General features: G+C 35.9%; 1 protein-coding gene across 1 annotated transcript; it reads right to left on the reverse strand.

Moving 5' to 3' along the window:
• Window positions 1-528: 528 nt before the first annotated feature.
• Window positions 529-21,700, reverse strand: prkg3 (protein kinase cGMP-dependent 3). Its single transcript, XM_038287560.1, has 22 exons — window positions 21,378-21,700; window positions 19,175-19,264; window positions 17,410-17,472; window positions 17,161-17,287; window positions 15,288-15,454; window positions 14,816-14,929; window positions 12,734-12,839; window positions 12,533-12,596; window positions 12,303-12,380; window positions 12,137-12,225; window positions 11,607-11,672; window positions 11,450-11,497; window positions 11,323-11,364; window positions 9,627-9,738; window positions 9,317-9,453; window positions 9,139-9,228; window positions 8,767-8,908; window positions 8,490-8,653; window positions 4,824-4,940; window positions 4,556-4,618; window positions 4,016-4,091; window positions 529-1,462 (listed from the first exon to the last, which is right to left on the reverse strand). Exons 2-22 carry the CDS (start codon window positions 19,260-19,262, stop codon window positions 1,376-1,378), a joined length of 2,040 nt encoding a protein of 679 aa, XP_038143488.1. The 5' UTR covers window positions 19,263-19,264; window positions 21,378-21,700; the 3' UTR covers window positions 529-1,375.
• Window positions 21,701-22,436: the final 736 nt, after the last annotated feature.

A 22,436-nucleotide genomic window follows, 5' to 3' on the forward strand; every position in this document is an offset into this window, starting at 1 on the left:
TTTCTCTTGGGTCTGAAAATACTCAACAAATGTCACCTCATACGTTTATTTTATTGGTCTGGATCCAATAAGCTGCTTGATTGCAGGTGTATTTGGAATATTTTCTGGTTGAAACTCCCATTTCAATGATACTTCAGATTAAAGCAACATGACCTCAAGTATTGGGATGTATTGAATTTGCTCCGTGACCCCTAGTAAGTGATAAATAGGCATGAAGCAACACCATGCTTCATGGTGTACTGCAGCTTGAGTGCTTAGACTTCATTTCATTAAAAATTTGCAACAGTTTTATTTATTTATTTTTTTTTTCAAAGCTTACCAAAAAAAAAAAACAATTGAAGAGTCCTTTATACAATTTTATACTAATGTAGTGTTTTTCTGCAATATTTAATCTTATTTTTGCAGTGCTCAAAGTTTCTTTGAACACTGTATTGCAGATCATAAATTGTGTGGTTGCCATTCTTGTTATTCCATTTCATTCTATTCAGGCCATAAGATGGAAGTTTCCCATTTTCCTCCATATCTTTCTTGTTTTGGTTCCTATTTAAAAAACCTTTGGAAACATTTTATCAAAGTTCAGGATTTTCTTAATTTCTCCTTTTTTTAATTAATGTTTTAATCAAATTCAACTGGTTCAACATAGCAGATGATTTATTTTATCCAGCATCCACTTAAACGAAGAGATACAATATATGATAGTTTTTACACAAGATTTATAACCTAACAAATGAATTACACAAATAAAAAGACACAATGCAATTGTTTCATTTACATATAATCAGGTGGAATATATAACTTTTGAGTCTTATGATATTATTACTTTATCACACACGCTAGTTTATTATTTGGCTTGTAGAAATGAAATTTGCACCAAAAAAGGAATTGAGCTAATTATTATTTCAAACCTAACCAAATATAGACATCTGTATTCATATTACTGCACTGCTTGGTAAGAAATTACAATTTTTATACAAATTCTACCATATGTCTAAAGCATTTTATCACATAGTGAGGGTTCTTAGCACAATCACTGAAAGGTGTTCCATGAATTCAACACTTATTCATCAGCTACCAAGTCTCTTTGTGCTGAATATGATACACAGAGTCCAAACATCTTGTCTTAATACCTTGTCTGCAGAGACAGGTCTGTGTGTTTTTCAGCACCACAACAGAGAAGCTTCAGTACATGCTGTCTAAGTGAGTCCCAGCAGCTTCACTATAATTGGTGTGAAGAAAAGTGTTGTGTGATGCATCAATACTTAGTAGCATTAATCTTTGGGGCTCTTTACAGGCAGAAAAAGTGAAGGTCAGCTGCTTTATGTAGGCTCCTCGTTAGGCCCATATGAACAAATCCTACATCTTTTGAATCTGAGTGTTAGAAGTCACGGTCCCATCCAGAAAACTCCTCCTCAGCCAGTGTGTGGTCCTGGGGAAATTTATCAAAGTTGATGTAGCAGGGGCCCTGAAGGAGAACATAGATTTGTTAAATTAACAGCTACACATGAGGCTAAACCCCCAATTGTTAAAATAAACATTTAATGCTAATTATGACATATTTTGAAAATCAAGTTGGATGTAGGCTCAGGTGTAATATGGGGTTTTGCGCTTCTGAATAAATATTTAAATGCTCATCAGTTCTGGTGTATGTTCCAATCATTCAGCCATACAAACCAACTGAAAATACCTCTTCACAATGCATGCCATTTTTACTTTTTTGCGACAAAACTCGTACCAAAGCCTCGTAAAATAAACGATCTAAAGTCTTAAGTCAAGACTCATGAATTTTTCTCGATGGACATGCTGGTCACTCTTGCTGAAAAATGTAACGCTACAACATTCTCATTACTGTTGTCACACTGCAGGGTATCTGCCTTGTGCTTAAATGACATATTAGTGGCTTTTATCTCCAGCTAAGCCAGACTGATTACCTTTTAGATTATAATCAGACAATAAAATGCACAACCAGAAGCTGCTAAATTACAGATCACTTTATCTTTTAACATCATCTATTTGGGTGTGTGCTCGGTGAGCTCACACAGCTTGCTCTAAGATTGCAAACCCAATGGGGCGTGGTTTAAAACTTGCAGCACTTCTCTGTGTATTGCTACAAGTTTACATCCCAATCCTTATGCAGGGCTTATAAGCTAGTTGGAACTTTTTATTTTATAGGTTTGCCCCACCTTAAATGATTATCTGCATTAAATTTTATTGAGAAAATCTTGTATTAGATCAGAGATCGGACTCAATCTAGAGGTGGATCAGGATGCGATATTAGTGATGAATTAAAGCCCTATCCAATGGATGGGTGCTCACAGCTGGCCATGATGCATGAAGAACATGTGTATATCCTGGAGTGGAAGGATGATATGAAAGGGCCTTCAGACATTTTGGGTAAAACAAATTTCCTTTGCCTTAGCTACTGAAAGGCATTAGCCTCTAAATATTCAAACACCAATTAAACTGTAAATTGGGAACCTGTTACAAAATTCACACAACTGCTGGACAACTTTTACAGCAAGGATCCATTACTAATATGCTTAGTTATGCTAAGACAAGTCATTCTATCATTCAGAAGGTCTAAACTGGGCCCTTCACCTTGAGAGTCTCAGTTCAAACACAACAATTTGACCACTAGGGGGCTCTCAGAGTGTTTAGAACATAACATCAGAGGCAGGCAGAGGATCTATGTGGAGAAGAGAACGTATTAATTATGATGTGTGATTATATCTTTCTGTCTTATGTGTTCAGAGTCAGACAGAAAAGGAACTTCTATTAAAACACTGTATCTGCTTCTGATGTATTTTAACACAAGCTGCTAGAAGTTCCAATAAACTAATCACATCTGAAAACTCAACATTTTACATTAGCGGCACTGAATTTGAATACAGAGCAAGAATGATATTTAATATCTGACTCTCAAATTTAAATTTCCTATATCAGGAGGAATTTATATAATATATAAGTAGAAAGAAAACTGGTAGCCTGGGCCAAGTAGTGGTTGTAGACCATATTTATTAGGGGGAGACCAGGGTTGGGCCAGTTTTAGTTTTTTTTTCATCGGGGCAAAGGACAAAAGAAAAAATAATAATATTAATAAACAAAAAGGAGCAACATTGTCAAAAAACCACTTGCTGCTCTGGACCTGCAGGTTTCACACCCCTGCAGAACCTTGATTTCAAATGTAGCTAAAGCTAAGTGCAGATCAATATTAAAGTAAAACCCTAAAGCTAACCATTCAGTTATGGTGTCTGCACCAGAGTATAACCTCATCATAAATTGATTTCATATTATGTTGTCAGTGCAGGTGCCAACACAGGGTCCAGGACCAGTTCTACAGGAGAACAGGCCCCTGCTGCCCCCCGTCTAGAACCACCCATGGCTATTTTACACCTTTTATTATAATGGACAATCAATTTACCAAGCTAATGTATATCGTAAGCAACATTAGCTTGGTAAAGGGCCTAATTTAACTTCTCTACATTTAGAGTCTCATAAAAAAGATTGAGATACATTAAAAATGTACCAAGATATGAAACAGTGGGGCAGCAGCCCCAGGCTACGCGATATTGTGTTTAAGTGGCCCTACTATTGTTTCAAATACACTTTTTGCTTTAAGCTTCTCTGTTGGATGAAACAAGTTATGATTTTATGGTGTTTATTTTCTGTTTTAAGAAGAGAACCTCTTAAAACCTCTTAAGCCCTTTTTTGTGGCCTGAAATCTTTATAATACCATGGAGTAGATTAGATTTAAAAAATATCTTTTCACCTTGCTGTTTATTACTAATAACTGTTATAATAGCTTTTATTATAACAAATCACTTATTTAAAATGCTGCAAACACAGAGAGGCTTGCTTAGATAGTACCAAAGCACAAGGATTAGTACAATGTAATAAAAAATGTGTACACAATGTAAATTATGAATTATAAAATTTTATAAAAAAAAAAAAAAAAAAAAGCTTTAATATTATAAAAACCATAAAATAAAAAAAAATCTGTAATGTTGTTTTGACTTGCCTTTCGTATGAGTCGTATGGTTGGAGCATCAAGCTGACACATGCGCAGCTTGTGCCAGTTCATACTGCTGTACCACCTGAAATGAAAAAAGGCAGATGTTGTTAAAATAAGGTACATATTAGATAATCCTGCTAAATAACATCATGAGAAGTACTGGTAATCTAACTTATTATATGCTTACTCCACTATGGTAAAAATATAAAGAAACTAAATTATTTGCCTATTTTTTCTCATTAATTATGTAACTATATAAAATGCACGCAGTGTAATGCCATTTTGCACAACCTCTCATTGTTTACATACATATGCATTGAGTAAGCATACATGCAGCCACTGCTCTATGAGAAGTGCTGTGGCATGTACAGTGCCCCCTCAATTAACAAGAGAATAAACAAAAATGGTTGAAAATTTTCAATAACAAAAATCACAATAACGCTTTACTCAGTGTCTGATACACAGAGTAGCTGCAGGGGATGACGGATGGACAGATGAAAGATTTCTTGACTCTGCCTCATGAGAATAACATGTTGCCATGGTTACCTGTGATGCCGTACATCTTTGATTCCATTCTTGGTGTTTCCTAACCTCTGACCTGGCCGAGGTCTACAAAGAGCATGCAGAGAGACAGTCAATAAAGCACTGCATAAGCTGCCATTCTCTAAGATATAGAGGAACAGAATAGTCAGCTTTCTATTAACAATATTTGCAAGATTTTTCAGTTATAATCCATTAATATGGAATATTAAAAGTAAGATAAATTAACTAGTTAAGAATGTTATTGCTTTAACTTTGGTATTTGTCTGCTTACCTGCACAGTTTGCTGATAATTGACTTTGCTGCCTCACTCAGGTAAGGTGGAAACTTGAGCTCTCCGTCCAGAATTTTGGAGTAAATCTTCTGAGGCTCTGAGCTTGAAAATGGAGGACTGGAGGTATGAAAGCAGAACAAAGAGTTGGAGGATAAACCTTTAGTTCAAGTGGCACTCAAACACTCACACTTTTAAGCACAAACTGACATCAGTCCCACGTCCCCACTGCCATCTGCTGGTTAACATTCTGTAAATGATGTGTTGGAAAATTATTTTTTTTATTTTTTTTTTTAAATAATAAAATTAATATATAGACTGGAAAAGATGATTATACCAATTGCAACATGTGATCAGCCATGCAGAAGGGACAAAAAACATGCGAAAGAAGGGTCTACGCCAGGGAACTGAAACCTGTGGCTCCACAAAGGTTAATTACTGGCTTAAAATAACAAAGAACAAGCCAATGTTTTCCCCTGTTGTTATTTTTGCTGTTTCTTTTTTGATTTTGTGTAAATACATTTCTGTAAAAACATGATGGTTTTATCAGTTCAGCTTTTCTGGTAAAGGATTAAATTAAATTCCCTTAATAACACAAAAAGCACCAGTAATTGTTTTTTTAGATTGATTTTTGGACATTGCTATTGGAGGAATGAAAACTCCAATAGCTGTAACATCATTTTCCACAGATATCAACATCCTATAGAAGACAGGCTATCCAAACTTGCAAAAGTTTTTTTTTTCTTAATGCTGAACCAAAAATTAAAGAGGAATTGGTGGTTTCTAAAAAAAAAAAAAAAAATCATACTATCACATAGGTGATAAGAAAAAAAGAAATGAAACAATATACAGTATATATATATATATACACTATATTGCCAAAAGTATTTGCTCACCTGCCTTGACTCACATATGAGCTTAAGTGACATCCCGTTCCTAATCCATAGGGTTCAATATGACGTCGGTCCACCCTTTGCAGCTAGAACAGCTTCAACTCTTCTGGGAAGGCTGTCCACAAGGTTTAGGAGTGTGTTTATGGGAATTTTTGACCATTCTTCCAGAAGCGCATTTGTGAGGTCGCACACTGATGTTGGACGAGAAGGCCTGGCTCTCAGTCTCCGCTCTAATTCATCCCAAAGGTGTTCTATCGGGTTGAGGTCAGGACTCTGTGCAGGCCAGTCAAGTTCATCCACACCAGACTCTGTCATCCATGTCTTTATGGACCTTGCTTTGTGCACTGGTGCACAGTCATGTTGGAAGAGGAAGGGGCCAGCTCCAAACTGTTCCCACAAAGTTGGGAGCATGGAATTGTCCAAAATGTCTTGGTATGCTGAAGCATTCAGAGTTCCTTTCACTGGAACTAAGGGGCCAAGCCCAGCTCCTGAAAAACAACCTCACACCATAATCCCCCCTCCACCAAACTTTACACTTGGCACAATGCAGTCAGACAAGTACCGTTCTCCTGGCAACCGCCAAACCCAGACCCGTCCATCAGATTGCCAGATGGAGAAGCGCGATTCGTCACTCCAGAGAACGCGTCTCCACTGCTCTAGAGTCCAGTGGCGGCGTGCTTTACACCACCGCATCCGACGCTTTGCATTGCACTTGGTGATGTATGGCTTGGATGCAGCTGCTCGACCATGGAAACCCATTCCATGAAGCTCTCTGCGCACTGTTCTTGAGCTAATCTGAAGGCCACATGAAGTTTGGAGGTCTGTAGTGATTGACTCTGCAGAAAGTTGGCGACCTCTTCGCACTATGCGCGTCAGCATCCGCTGACCCCGCTCCGTCAGTTTACGTGGCCTACCACTTCGTGGCTGAGTTGCTGTCGTTCCCAAACACTTCCATTTTCTTATAATACAGCTGACAGTTGACTGTGGAATATTTAGGAGCGAGGAAATTTCACGACTGGATTTGTTGCACAGGTGGCATCCTATCACAGTTCCACGCTGGAATTCACTGAGCTCCTGAGAGCAACCCATTCTTTCACAAATGTTTGTAAAAACAGTCTGCATGCCTAGGTGCTTGAATTTATACACCTGTGGCCATGGAAGTGATTGGAACACCTGATTCCAATAATTTGGATGGGTGAGCAAATACTTTTGGCAATATAGTGTATATATATATATATATATATATATATATATATATATATATATATATATATATATATATATATATATATATATATATATATGTATAGATATATGTATAGATATTTTTTCAAAAGATCATGCATTATTTGCCAGTTTAATATGTTTCATTTCGTTAAACTGAGGACAAAAATGGCTCTTTGCATTGTAAAGGTAGTGGACACCTGGTCTACACAGATATAATTCCCATAAATAAATGTTTATGGCAGCAAGTTTTTTTTTTTTTCCTCAAGTAGCGGGAAATGTAGCTGATCACAGTTAAATCAAATATTGATTTGTAGAATATTGTTTTGTTCATGGTTATTTTCTGTTCCTAAACTATGCAAACTATCTAAAATTACTTTTGTATTATAGAACAGATTGCAGGTGTTAGAATAGAGTAAATAAGTTAATTGAATTCCCAAAAACTCCATAGATGCCCCAAATCTGCCAAGACCTCTTCTTTATACTGGGTGATTGAGATGACACACTTATTATTTGGAAAAGTATTCTAACTGTATCTAAGATGTATACTGACAGTAGCTTTACCTCATTTACTCAGCTGAATTTGAGTTTCTCTCTGCCTTTCTCGTTTTACAACAATTTATGTTTTGCTTCAGATTCCAATCACTGATAAATAAATGAGTAGAGTTTCTTCCACTCTGTACCATCATCAGACTATCTGCGAGAAGCATGCCTAAAGCTCTGCATGCAGGTGTATCAACAGAACTATAGGAATCAGCTTTATCACAGAGTCATTCTTGTTATATAAACTCTCATTCATAGCTGATTGAATTTCAGGTTTATACATAGATTCCATTATTCAAAAACTAAGTTGAAAAAAATGGTCATTATTTGTATCTTTTCAGTGTGACAGATGTCCTTCTGAAGGGACTCTGACTCATCTTATTCTTTTTTTTGTCCCTAATTGTTTGGCTTTTGGTCCTTGGTCTTCAGCTGTTTCTCTAGTTACTGCTTAAAAGACGTCCAACCAGATCATAACATATCAATATTTGGATGATCTAGAAACAGCCTGCAATTTAATTTGGACTTTCAGACAATTTTGCAACTCATGATGGTGGATGTTAGAAAATTATACTACTCTTTCTGACATATATCATCTTTCCAAGTTTTATATACTGCCTCAGGGACATGGTATCCATGGGAAAACTGGGATGTATTTGTTTGAATAAACTGTGTTAACATCTTGACCGAGAGGCAATTAAACGTCCCCTCTAAGCTCTATTGCTAAATGATCACACAAGCTGCAGGTTGGTTGAGAAATCATGGATTTTATATAAATTTTGCTGCTTTGTATGGCAGGAGAATAGATGCATATGTTGTGTTGTTTTTGTTTTCCATCAGTTTTGTTTGGGACAAAAGTTTTCTTTTGTTTGGTATAAAAAAATACATAAATACATTATAAATGCATTATTACAATAACATATTGGAGATTGTTTTTCTAAAAAAAAATGTATAGTAAGAAATTTAAGTATAAATGTGAGACAAGTAGTGAGGTAAATCTTTTTCTGGTTACCTTCCAACCAAAAGTTCAAAGATTAGGATTCCGAGAGACCAGAAATCAACTGCAAAGTCGTGTCCCTGGTTCTTAATAATCTCAGGTGCCATGTACTCAGGAGTTCCCACAAAGGAATAGGTTTTTTCCCCACGGATAAGTTCCTTAGCAAAACCAAAGTCAACCTGAAAAACAAAATCCAGGGTCAAAAGAATCTCTTCAAAAGCATTAAAAAAACAGATAGCCATGTGTAAGACGACTTTAGAGAGTTAAGTTAGCCCTAGTTTCAAGCACCAACCAGTTTGACGTAGCCTTTCATGTCCAGCATCAGGTTCTCAGGCTTAAGGTCTCTATACATGATGTTCTTTTTGTGAAGGTAAGCGTAGGCTTCCACCACACAGGCGGTGCAAAAAACCACAACATGTTCATCAAAACGCCCTCTGTCATCACAGAGATAAGAAAACACATTGTAAATACAGGTTTGTTTTGTCTAATAATACTAATTAAGCAATAAGAGATAGTGAGGAATAGCCTAAATAAACAGCTTCCCTTTGGTTGTATTTATTTGTTGTTTTCTACTCTCTGTTTTTTCTTTGAGTCAGCAGATCAGTCAGCCATCTACTGCTTTTACACTGAAACACTCTTAGCACTCTTTTGTATGTTTGCTTACACTTCCTTCAGTTTGGTCCAGATTTCCCCTCCGCCACAGAACTCCATCACCATGTAGATGTATCTTGTATCTTTGAATGCTGCATAGAGTCTACAAACAGCAGAGAAAGAAAGGATTAAAGTGTAATTTGGCAGCTGTAAAATGTCCAAATGAATGCAAGAAATGTTAGGGCAGTTACTTCACAATGAAGTCGCACTGGATTGCTTTGAGGATCTTCTTTTCAAAAAGCATGTGTTCCTCCTGCCGTTTGACAACGATTAGCTTTTTGCTGACTTGCTTCATGGCGTAGTATTTCCCATGATTCACTGTGGTCATCTGAGCTCAACAAAAAGAAAAAAAAAAATCGACATTTGCTTTCAGTTCCAAAAGTGGACATTTCTTACCTAGTAGTAGTTAGTAAAAGCCTTTTCAGTAAAAGATTATAAACCCGCTGTGTCCAGTCCTTTAATTACTTCTAACAATAGTACGGTAATTGAAAGGGAACTTACAAGCTGAACACGACCAAATCCTCCAACTCCCAGTGTGACAGGATCCCCTTGAAAGCGTCCCTCCTGATATAAAACAGGGATCAGATCCTTAAACTTCAGAGTGGAGCTTGGACTGAAACAGAAAAGAAAAAAGCATTTTACCATTGCTGTATCATTTATATTAATGATCTGTGATTCTTATGTCTGAATTTGGCTTTTTTTCTTCTTGTTTGCTTCTTAAACTAAAGTCCAATCAAAGTGTACTCTTTGACACATTTTATCACAATAAATGCTCCAATAAATGCAAACAAGAAGAAAAAAAAGCCAAATTCAGACATAAGAATCACAGATCATTAATATATATATATATATATATATATATATATATATATATATATATATATATATATATATATATATATATATATATATATATATATATATATATATATATATATATAGGAGACTCTTCAATGGGAAATCTATCTAAAATTACTTTTCATTGCTAAATCATTGTTGTTTTTTTTGCTAATTAATTATACAAATGTCTTACAGTGGTAGTGTCATTATGACATCGGGCAAGACACTTGCTTTGCCCATTGATGGTGGTCAGACGGCCCAGAGGCATCTTTATACAGCAGCCCCACCTCGTGTTATTGTGCTCCAGGCCAGCTACAATGTAGCTTACCACCATCAGTGTGCGGGTGGGTGATGCATGAATATAATGTCACATGCCTTGGAGTCTACTGATTTGGAAAAGTGCTATACAAGTGCAGGCAATTTACCATATATGGAGAGGTTACTGCACATTTGTTAAAAATCCTGCTTTTGAGTCTAAAACGGTTGGTTCGGCACCATTCTGAAGTTTAAGAGGGGTTAGACCATCTGATTTTTAATATAGGCTTGGCTGGGAATGTGACATAAGCAAGAAAACAGTCATGTTCTAACTGTTGATCCTGCAAAAGACAAAGGAATAGAAGCTAGGAACGTTATAGGAAAGTATAACACTTCCACTCTGTTAAGTATAACATGCAGTTACCTTGAAAACTAAACCCCAATTTATGAGAAGACAATATAGTTAATAAAGGGGTAACATTGACACCTTTGGCAACCTCTCCAGCTTCTTTTAAATGGATAGATTTGATCACATGCATAAAAAAAAACACTGCCTTGATGAGGTCAGACGAGGTAAAATAATATGCATGCAGAATAAGAGTAATGAGGTGACATATTTAGCACAGTGGGCAGAATACCTCTTCAAAGGAAGAAGTCATTTAAAATGTGTTAATGAATAGAAAAAACTAGAAAAAATACATTTTAATCTAAAGATAACTGAAGAGTTTTCATTGTGCACTGTCCGGTGTTGTCAGAAGTATCTTTCTTGGAGGGTTGATTTCATTTGGATAGCAACAACACATTAAAGCCAACTAAAACTAACCATCATAAATGATTCTTACAGCTACAAAACTACAGTGTGTGTCTAATTTTTCTCAAAAGAGAAAAAGTTGTCAAGTTTTTTCAACGTGTTTCAAAAACAGCTATTTGCTCTAGAACTTGAACTTTGGTTTTGACAAGAAGAGCCACACCATTAATCTTTCTCTAAAAAGTGTCTACCATTGTCCACAGAGCTATTTATATACCAGATGATAGTCTGCATACTTTTCTTACAGCCTGCAAGCACAATCATTCAGACTTTTTTTTCTTTACTGTCACTCACATTGGCTTTTCTGGAGCTTGAGCCTCTTGCATCACTTTAGAGCTGAAAGATAAGGGGAAAAAAATAACAAGCTGGACAGTAAGCAAGAAACCCACTGAGCTTATATTCCCACTCTGGAGTTACTTACTCATCAAATAGTTCAAGGTGCTCTACGGGGATCGTCTCTTCAAAAACCCTTAAAAACAACAACACTGACATGAAACTAATTGTAAAACATTATCTAAAAAGAAATGGATCTAACAGTAAGAAAGAGGAAATCTTCATCCAAAGCTGGTGAGACTCACTCCTTGTCCATAGAGAAGCAGGTAACAGGTCCATCAGCAGTGCAGGTGGCTGTTCTCAAAATCTCGCTGTGGAAACATGAAGAAAACAAGGTGACATGTCTAAGTCTCTGCATTATTAGTACGGTACATCTAAATCAGTTTCTTATATTTTATGAGTCAGAAAATATGAACGTAGCACTATATACAACCAGTTAACGTGAATGAAAAATTCAAAATAAAATAATTTAAGAGAGGGGCACAAATATCAGTTGGCTCATTTCCTTCCACGAGGTAAAACGTTACAGTTATAGTTCTGTTATATTTATCATCACATGCAACGCAATAAAAAAAAAAAAAAACATAAAATGCCAGTTTAATATAGGGGGAACATTGGATTTTCATTTTCTTCTATTCTGAATATCTCCAAAATGTTTAAAAAATCAACAGACTTCGCAAGTAAAATGATAAGCAAGGCAGCATCCAGAAAATTAGACACTTATTTAAATGTTTTTACATTATAAATAGGTTATTAGTTGCATTTGAATGCTAACCGTATGAGTGCCTGCTCCCCAAAGTGCTCTCCTTTACCCATCCTGCGAATCTGCTTCTGGTGTCCGTTCACATTCTTAGTCACCAGTACCTAACAAGACAACACACCTTTAGACCAAAAAGGGTTCAATATCTCAGCCGTTTTCACATGTTCTGACATCGAGTTACCTCTCCTTTGAGAATAATGTAGAAAGTGTTTCCTTCTGTTCCTTCTCGAACTATAACATCTTTATCCTGAAACTTGACCTGTAAAAAACAGAATAACATATAGGTTGACATCTCATGCTTTACCTCACATAATTAGCTGTTTTTTTAAGCCCTCAAAATGCATACAATATTTTACCAAATAAGCAGGAAAATATTGCCAAGTGTTTCTTAACTATTGTTAATTAAATTACCTCTTCCATGGAGTCAATGATTTTAGACAACTGTGCATCATTCAGATCCTTCAGAGTACGAGACCTGTTGGAGGCAGGTGGAATAGCAGAATTAGGCATTACTATAATAAAAGACATTTGAAGAACAAATAAACAGATTAAGTATGTTTTTTTCCTAAAAATAAAAACAGATAGGCCTGTTGGAGGATTAGAAAAACTCACGTCTTGAGGAAGCCCATGAGCTCCTCCCGTTTCTTCTTGGACTTGTTGGTTATAATTGTTCTGTAGGTCTGTCGCTCCATGCACCACAGATGCACAGGTGTCTTTGCTGTTTTATAAGGGGAACAAAGATCAAAACTTTTCAAACTATTTCATGAAAGCAGTTTTTCCTCAGTATTTTCTTTACTCTTCCCCTCAACTAGTTGATGAAAGGTTTTAGATCTGCATGTTTAAAAGTTTAGATTCACAACATAGAATCTCTATTGTCTTCTTCAAGGTTTCTATTCAAGTGCTCTAATAAACCTTCCTATGATCGGTTTTGTGATATTAAAATAAAAAGCTTCAAAATGCAAAACAAAAAAAAGGTCAAAATATAATTGAAACAATTTTTATACCAGCTAGAGACTTTGATCAATATATAATTTGCATCTGCTTTAAATTGCTTGTTTTATTTGGAAAAGTTGAAAGTAAAACAGCACTAGTTCTGGAATAATATCATGAATACAGTGATTAATTAATAAACCTTGTTTCATTCTTTTTTCTCCAACTATCAAATGTGAAAGAATGTCCCTGTTGCCCCAAGTTGGCTTCTGATTTGTAGACAAGTACCCCTTGACATCTCCTTCTCTACAAGCTTCGTACTCTGATGAGCTGCTAAAACAGGACAACTTTAGAACCCTTCAACAAACCTTTTCCAAATGGGTCACTGAGAACTTATCACCCTTTCAAGATTAGCTTGTGATAAATATTTAATTTAAATCATACACAAGATTGAGTTTTTGTCCAAAGCCGTGTAATATTCTCCTTTTTTTTCCATTCACATCGGAGGTTATTTCAGAGTCACATAGATAAGATATTTTGTTTTACTTGAAAGCTTAGTAATCATATTTTACTCTAAATAAATGAAAGTCCTAAGATCAATTAAGAAGATTAATGGTACAATTTCTCTATAGCTTTATGTTTTATCATACCAAAGAATTTCCCTTACCTTACATATTCAAATAAGTATTTTTTTTGTTTGTTTTTTTATTTGTTGTTTTTTTGGGGGGGTAAAAGTTAGTGTTGCACCGATAACGATCCAGCACTAGAATGGTGCCATCGGTGAGTACCAAAAAATAGGGCACCGATACCATTTTGAGAGCCAAAAGTTTATTCAACAATTGTCACCCATTCCAGGTAAGCAATAAAAAGTTCTACTGGATTCACTTTGTATTAGTCTTTCTCCTGCTTTAGAGACTGACATTTTTTCGGGAATCCCATGGGTCACGGGATTCCCGTGGGATGGGAGTCAGTATTAGTAACGATCGCGGGATTGGGACGGTACAGGATTAAACATTAACGGGAGCAGACGGGAGCGGGAGCAAACCAATAGTAACTTCCGCTCTGAGTTTTTCACCCGCGCTCAAAAACAACAAGAATGGGAGTGGTGCAGGAGCAGGAGTCATTCTGAATGGGAGCGGGATGGGAGTGGGAGTAATTTCACCAGGAGTGGGACGGGACAGGATTTAGATTTCTATTCTGGCCCGGGATCGGGACGGGACACCATTTTTTTCTGTGGGAGTGGGACGGGACAGGAGTGAAAATCCACTCCCGTGTCAGTCCCTATCCTGCTTCACAAGCTGTGATGGTAATTATTTTACATACAAGTCATATGCAGTTCTTCATATAAACACACATCAATTTCAAACAGATGGTATCGGTATGGTATCGGTATTGGCCAATACTGTCCAGCCAGGTATCGGGTATCGGTATCAGGGCCGAAAAATGGTTTCGGCGCAACACTATAAAAGTATTATGCAACATATATACATTTTCCAATATGCATCATCTTTAGAACTTTGTTCCTCCGATTTAAAGAAGTTATTGAAAATATTTGTCCTTTAGAATTCATACTCCACAGCAGAGATGTCATGAAGGGAGCAAACTAACATTGACTTGTGCCATATACATTGATGCTGATTCAATACACAGAGCTGACACAAGCCTCTTCATTACTTTGAAACAATAACAAAGTTAAAAGCCAATGTCTGAGATAGGAGAAAAATGGTGAAATTCTTTATAATTAAGCTATAAATAGAGTCTAACCTTTGACTGTTGCTGTCCGTTTGCAGTTGTACAGGATGGCTAACTCTCCAAAAACATCCCCTGTTGTCAGACTCCTCAGGTCCCGACCTGACTGAGTCACCATGAGTTCACCAGCTAAAGGAAAAAACATTTTATACATCACAAACTGATAACACCAAACCAAAACACTGCATATATTTAATGTTTTTTTTTTTTTTTTTTGCACCATGTTTTGTTCTCCCACACTGTTTACATTTGATCGCTGCTGCACTTTGAGAAATGGAAATGTCATGAAAGCTGTACAAAACAAAATTTCACCATTATACACAGAGTGTATACAGAGTGTCTGTTGTATACAGTCTGTGAATAAAAAATGGAAATAAAAGTTGTGTAAGTTTAAGTCTAACTTTCTGGATATGTCAATAGTAATTTTGAATTTTGGTCCAATGTTACCATAAAACATAGAGCAGCTGACCTCCAGACATGGACCTACCGGCCACTATGTACATGCTGTCTCCTTCTGACCCCTCCTTTATGACTTCTTCCCCAGGTTTGAACTGTGATGACCTTAAGAGGTCCACCATCATGCTTATTTGCTCATCGTCAAGGCGGCTCAAGAAGTCATTTTTCTGGATGGCTTTAATAATCAGATTGGTCTCACTGTAGAAACACACACAAAATAACTTTCATTTCAGTTCAAAGTTAGCTCTTTTTGTGGGACCATATGATCTTATTATATTCTGGGGCATTGCATTTTGTGTTTTCATTACCTTTAAGGTCCAAACATCAAAATAATATTAATAATAATAATAATAATAAAGGCTTTAATATTTCACTCTATGAGGAATACATTTTTATTATATTTGGGCTTTAATTTCAGAAACGAGAGACAGAAAGTAAATATTAGAAATACATACTTATGTCCTGGAGTCTAAGGCTGAAAAGGGATTCCCAGGTATCACCTGAGATAATTAATTTAAATATGAACAAACAAATCTTTTAATGGCCTTCATTAGGGATAGGTTTCATTTAATGCTTGGGTGTTATTTGGCTGCACTGAAACTTTAATCAAAAGTTTAATCAAAAGATCAGTCCAGGAAATGAGAAAGGTAAGAAATTTCAGACCTTTCTTTCATAAAGAGATTTTATTCAGCAGCTTGTAGATGCAACTGGTTATTTTTTTGTGGAATTGTTCCACTATTGCTCTGATTGAGACACAAAAAAAATGAAGTCAGTCTTAGGCAGTTTCTGTGATAAACTTGAGGTTCAAACTATGGTTGTGCACCTGCACCCTTTCGCTCTTTCATGTAGTCATATGTAGTCATTTTCAAACTATATAATTTTCCAATTCAATATCTTAATATGACATTCCTCTTCTCTTAATCTACAACTCAAATAAGCTTGTCCTGTGTCAAATTCTCTTCCTGATTTTGGAACCCTGAGACATTCTCACTGAAGCGAACCAATCTAGGATCTGGAAAAATCATGCCGAGACCAGCGGTTTCCATTCCACCACACAGTTCCTGAGTTATAGAGGGACTGGGATTGAGTTTACACTGGTGTGAACAGCTCCTTAAACCAGATTCTAACACGGTTAAATATGATTTAAATGTAAATAATTAACAGTGTGTACATATTGGGCACAAACTTCTCATTTCTATATCACAAAAAAAGGCTTAGAGGACTGACTCTGATTTTAATAGTGTGCTGTTTAATACTGTAAGGTCTATAGAAATGGAGCATGTGGCAGCTGCACTCATGCAAGCAAAAGTTTACAATTGATCAAGGTTGTTTGCAGTAGCTGAATATTATCGTTTTTTGTTTTGTTTTAGGTTTGTTATTGACCTTTATTTTTGTTCTTAATTGTTTAAATGTTGTGCAGACCAGATATGTTTTAAATGAAATAGTTCTTGAAAGAAATTTGTCTTAAGCGGTGACAGAAAATATCATAATAAAAACAACGTATATGTTAATTTCATTCCATTTTAAAATGGAATTATTTTATTTATTGACATGAAATAATTAGATGTTAAAATAATGATTTCCATACATGACTTGGTAAATATCTATTCAGTTTAAAGTAGGATGTAAATTATATAAGGCATCAGTTGTCAATTTTGTGTATGCCTCAAGGTGTCTAAAAATGGCCCTAGGAGTTAACACATCTTAAACCGCTAAGTTGTGATAAGTGCTGATTTTGATCCTTTGTCACAACCTTTCACTTTTGGAAAAATTTCCTGCTATAAGCAATGATAAATTCAAAATCATGTATTATTAAAAGTTAGAAGCGATAGAAGAACACAGCTTAATCCCATGAGCTGGAGGGTTAGAGTTGTTAAATGCAGTGAGGAGAACTGCTCACTGACCTGCTAGTCTTCTTGACCTTGTTGCGTGAAATAACCAGCTTCTCCTGAATTGGTTCAGGGGCTATAACAGCTGCACGACTCTTCCTGAATTCAGGTTCGGCATCATTAGCACCCTGGGAGGGAAATTCTAAAAAAAAAAAAGCAAAAGGACAGAAACAAGCAAAATGTCCCACATTATAATCAGATAATCTTTTTACCATGTAAGGAGGTACATTGGGTGTATAGATGGTGCCTATTTGGGTCTCATACCAAGGTCGTGGTACTGACTCTGCAGTTGCTGCAGAAGTTTTTCTTTATCTTTTAGCCGTAGCTCTGCAAAATAAAAACAAACATGCATGTTTAATGTACAAGATATTGTAGAAAGCATGCATACATGATTCGATATGCTACATTTGTAATTCAACAAAGAACAAGACACTGAGGGTTGACCTAACAGAGAGAGGTTTTGTTTACTTTTTTTATTTCACAAATTCCTCTTATGAAATATTAGTAAAAAGAACTGGTGGATGGATTTTCATTATAAATGCCGCCAACAATCAACGGTGTAAATCTGTAGGTGCTGCTTCACTGGTAACCTTGGCGGGGGAAAGTGTTTGATATATTTTACATATTATGTGTGAAATTGCTGACCATATCTTCCATTCTGTCTTAAAAGCTTGATTTATCACAAAGATCCTCATAGAAGCCAGATTAAAATAGGAGGGTTTTGTCTTTGCTGGTTTAAAATGTTCAAACGTTGGCCAATCACAGTAACAGGATTTGAGTTTGCAGAAAAAAGCATGGGTTTAGGAGATAAGTGGGTTGTAGAATAATGAATAATGAATCAATTTCATATTTTAAGCAACACAAATATGCAGGGTCTGCCTTTAAAATCAATTTAATTTAAAAGCAAAAAAGGAAAAATTATATTACATTTCAGCTTTATTTTTTTTTACATTATTCTGTATACTAGTGTTAAATTGATATGAAAATACATAGTTTTTTTCTTTTTCTTTTTTGCATTTGATTAATGGTTGGCTGCATTACATAAACACCGAAATGGATCTGCATGTCTATAAGTCTGTGCGTGCAAATTTCAAACCAAGAGAAAAAACAAACAACATAAAGGTCCATGACACAATTCATCACTTTCAAAGTTTATCCAAAAAAACTTTATCTTGATTTTTTTTGTGTGTGTGTTGCATTTGCCTCAAGTATTATAAAAAAAAGCTTGCTTCAGCTTCCCTCCTCTCCTGCCACAGCTGCTCCACCTTTTGCCTAGTTCCTTTGTCTTCTTCCACCTCTGCCTTTCTATTTAAGGTCCTAATTTTTCCTTGTTCACCACTGCATTCTTTTACTAATCTCCGCATTATCCAGTTTTAATGTTGTTGTTTTGTGTTGTGTTATGTTATGACAGAGGCTAAAGTTTTTGTACATGATATTGCATGTTTAGTTGCATGATAAAATATAATCATGGGGTTTATTTTCACTCTGAGGAAATAATGTCCGAGTTTCAGAGATGACAGAAAGGCCACAAAGCATCCCTTTTCCAGGTTGGAACATCTAAGGTTTGCCTTATTTCCCTTGACATGTTGATAAAGTATTAAAAAATACAAAACACAAATAAAATAGTTGTTGTTAGCTTGTTTTATGATATTATAGTCCATCAATTAAATCATGATGCAAAAATGTAAAATTCAGTTATTCACATGATGGCTATTTGTATATGAGAAAAAAGCTTGAAGTTATTGGCTTTGCAGCAATCCCTTATCTTGTGCAAGCATGTGGAGAAGTAGAAAGGTTATTTCCTTGAGCAGCTGACTTTTACATGCAGCTATAAATTTAATGTCAATTTACCTAATACACATTCACGTAGAAGAACCCAGTTTTACCATACACTATAATGGAAAATACAACTTTGTTCATTTTTAAAGCCATAATTAAGAATTTCAGAGACAACTTCAAAAATCTCCACTCAAAAAAAAAAAAGAAAAGCAGATTGGTTTAGATGTGATGTTTTGTTTGTATTACTTACCCAGGTCCTTATTTTGCCTCTGTAGCTCTTTATTGATTTGACATTGTTTCTCAAGCTGCTGCTTTAGCTCTTCTAGCTGTTTCTCCATGTCTACAGGGAGAGGAGAGTATAATTAAGGCGTAGAAATATAGTGAATAATTTGAAATAATAGGAAAAGATACATAAACTGACCCTTTCTTTACACACTATTACTCACTATTAATTAACCAGAACCTATTAAGAAGCTATTACAAAGCTGTCTAATCCATGTTTTATCTTTCAAGAGAAAGGATTCTAGCTCAAATTAAACCAAAAAAAATTCTGTATACCATCTCTTTCTGGAAGATCAGAGGCACGTCTTTCTGTCTTGCCATGGTGTTAACTCTTTTATCAGGATCATACCAAATGTCATATTTCTGATATAAACTGGACAAACTTTTTAAAAAGCACTTAATAAGGATGATCTGATCATTTGCACCTAATCTGATCTGTCCGGTTGCTATTTCATCCATTTTAAGGGGGGATAAATGTGTGGGTGTCCTGATTTATTTCCCACCACAAATGCCCTTTTTTTCATTTAACCTAGATTTTAAATTATTATTAAAGCTTAGATTAAATCAAGCTGGCAAATTGTGTTCAGATATTTTATCTTTAATGAAAGGGATTATAAAGGAAAACATTTGTGTGAGCTGTCTGTGTTCATACGTTTTTGAAAGACCAACTCCACTGCCTGTGAGGCAACATGACATCTGCTGAATAATACATGCTAATGATGGACAGCCAACAGGGTGCTACCTATCAGCTTTTACTGGAGCTCCTTTAGGGTTCTTATTTTGGTCAACATTTAAAAGTAATAAAGAAGAAACAGAGGATAAATGCTTATTGCATTCTAACTATGAGTTATACTTTACCTTTTAAACTCTGCACAGGTTCAGAAATAGAACGCTATAAAGCTCTGCCAATAAAACTTGGGATTTAAGGTTGAATGAATCTTGCCAAGTAACAAATGCACAGGTTGAATGGAACAAAACAAAACCACATAGATAAGCTCCTCTCTCCCTGTTTCTTAATCTAGATCAGCTGTTTACACAAGCACTGCAAATATGGTATCTTCACAGATATTAGAAGGATGTTTTGTCAGCACTGACAGGACCTCCATGTGTATTGTTTGAAATACTAGATTATTGGTTCCCTTACCAATAAACCAAACAAGGAGCCCAGTAAAAACCAACCTGTTTACTCATGATTACAGCACACTTCACGTGACCCCGAATATATTGCTGCCTCACCCTGAACATTGGACAGCTTTGAGATTAGACAAGAGGTTAAATCATAAAGTTGTGGAGAAACAGAGCAGCAGACCATGACGGGGGATTTAAGGTCTCTATGAAGAAAGGAGTTAAATAAACCATGAAAATCACACTTTTTAAGCTTAAATTCACAGAGTGAGGAGGCAGATATATAATCCTGCTGCTGCCGAGCCAACTGACCTGTGCAAAAAAAAAAAAATATTCCTACATTCTGCAAAATGCAAAGATTTGCCCTAAAGCATTTTATTAACTTGTCTGTATAGCTTGGACACACAAGAGAGCTGTGCACAAACACAATTTGTGAGCTTTCTAGGAACTTGATGGAATAAAAAACAACCAGGGACAGATTGCCACGATAACCTCCAGGGTGCAGAAACCGCCATTAAGTGAAAAACACATTGCGGGTGCCACTGAGACAGATTCTGGATAAATAGCAGCAACTCATGTATTCACAGATTGATGTTTTATTTATGCTATTTACAAAATAATACTAGTGTGGAATAAGTGATTACAATAGAAACAATCTCCATGTGGGAAGTGATCTGAGCAGGAAATGACACTTGGAGGTGTTGGGAAGGGAAATGTGTTTTTCAGCTGTGCAGCGAGAAGATGATGCCAGCTATCATTATACTGATCCGGCCATCACTCTGCACACTTCCTGCTGCTTTATCAATAATTCATGGGAATGTGTAACTACAGCTGGATTCTCAAAAGGCATACTGCAATAGTCTGGTGTGTTTAACATGCCTCTGTTTTACAGTGTTATTGGCCATTATGTGAAGGGCCAGTAGCTGTAAATAAGAACAGGAAAAAAGAATATATATTTCAAAATTACAGTTTTCAGATGTTCTGAGAAAGATAACTACTATAAGGAGACATTTAAAAAAAAGCGAAAAAAAAACTGATAACCTTACCTGCAGGAGGTGTAGATCAGTATTAAAGATGAACACTTGTCAAGCCTATTCAGGCCGCATGGATAAAAGGAGCTGAATGATCAGCCTGGCCTACTTCCAGCTTAACAACCACTTCAGCTGTGGAGAAGTTCCAGCTTTTGAACCTGCTTGATTCCCAGGCGGTCAACAGTCTGCAGCAGCCCCTCTTGCATTACCACCTCTTCCCTTTTCTTTCAACCCTTGAACACTTTTCTGAGATCACATTGCCAAGTCTGTCTTTCACGTCTCTCTAGCTTTCCTCAGTTTTTCCCCTTCCCTTCTCTTTCCATATCTGTCAATCTCTGCAGCTATGGAGTTGAATCATTAACTCGACACCTGACGCTCCACCCATCCCACCAGGTAGGTACAGCAAGGAGGATGAGGACAGTCCGGACTGGAGAGAAAACTCAATACTGTTGTATATCTATCATGGCAGATTAACTGTAACTATTAATACTCACAATAATATATTGTGCATAATACAAAGTATTCCAATAGGAGGGCAATAAACAAAGATAAAAAGAGGAAGCATTAAAAAATGTAAATTATATTTATGAATTATAATCATAGTAAAACATTTCTGCCAGCTACTAACTTTTTAAAGAGGAATGCAAACATTGAAAGATGCTGCATTACTATATTGTTTCACTGTCTGGCTTTAAATTGGATTTATTTTTCCTTTTTATGTCAGTTAGGATTAACTACATTTCATTAGCAAAATTCCAATTTTTTTGTATTATCCAAAAGTTTATATATCTTTTATTAGTATTCAGCTGTACAACTAGGGTTAAACGTCTCATATTTTCCACATTAGACTAAGCTGCTAAGCTAAAGGAAACTAGAAGAGAATGTAGCAAGTGGGACTTGAAAGTTACATACAACTGAATGTCATCTGCATTGGTTTTATAGAAGCTGTAAACTAATTAATGAAAGATTCCAACTAATACATTGTCAGTAAAAGAAAAAAGGAAAGAAGGAACACAGCATACAGAGGGAGTGTCAGAGAAAATAACGCTTGTCCCGACAGAGAGCATCCTAATA

Source organism: Cyprinodon tularosa, unplaced genomic scaffold (assembly GCF_016077235.1).
Source record: "Cyprinodon tularosa strain WSP-4 unplaced genomic scaffold, ASM1607723v1 ctg24, whole genome shotgun sequence".
Taxonomy (NCBI): Eukaryota; Metazoa; Chordata; class Actinopteri; order Cyprinodontiformes; family Cyprinodontidae; genus Cyprinodon; species Cyprinodon tularosa.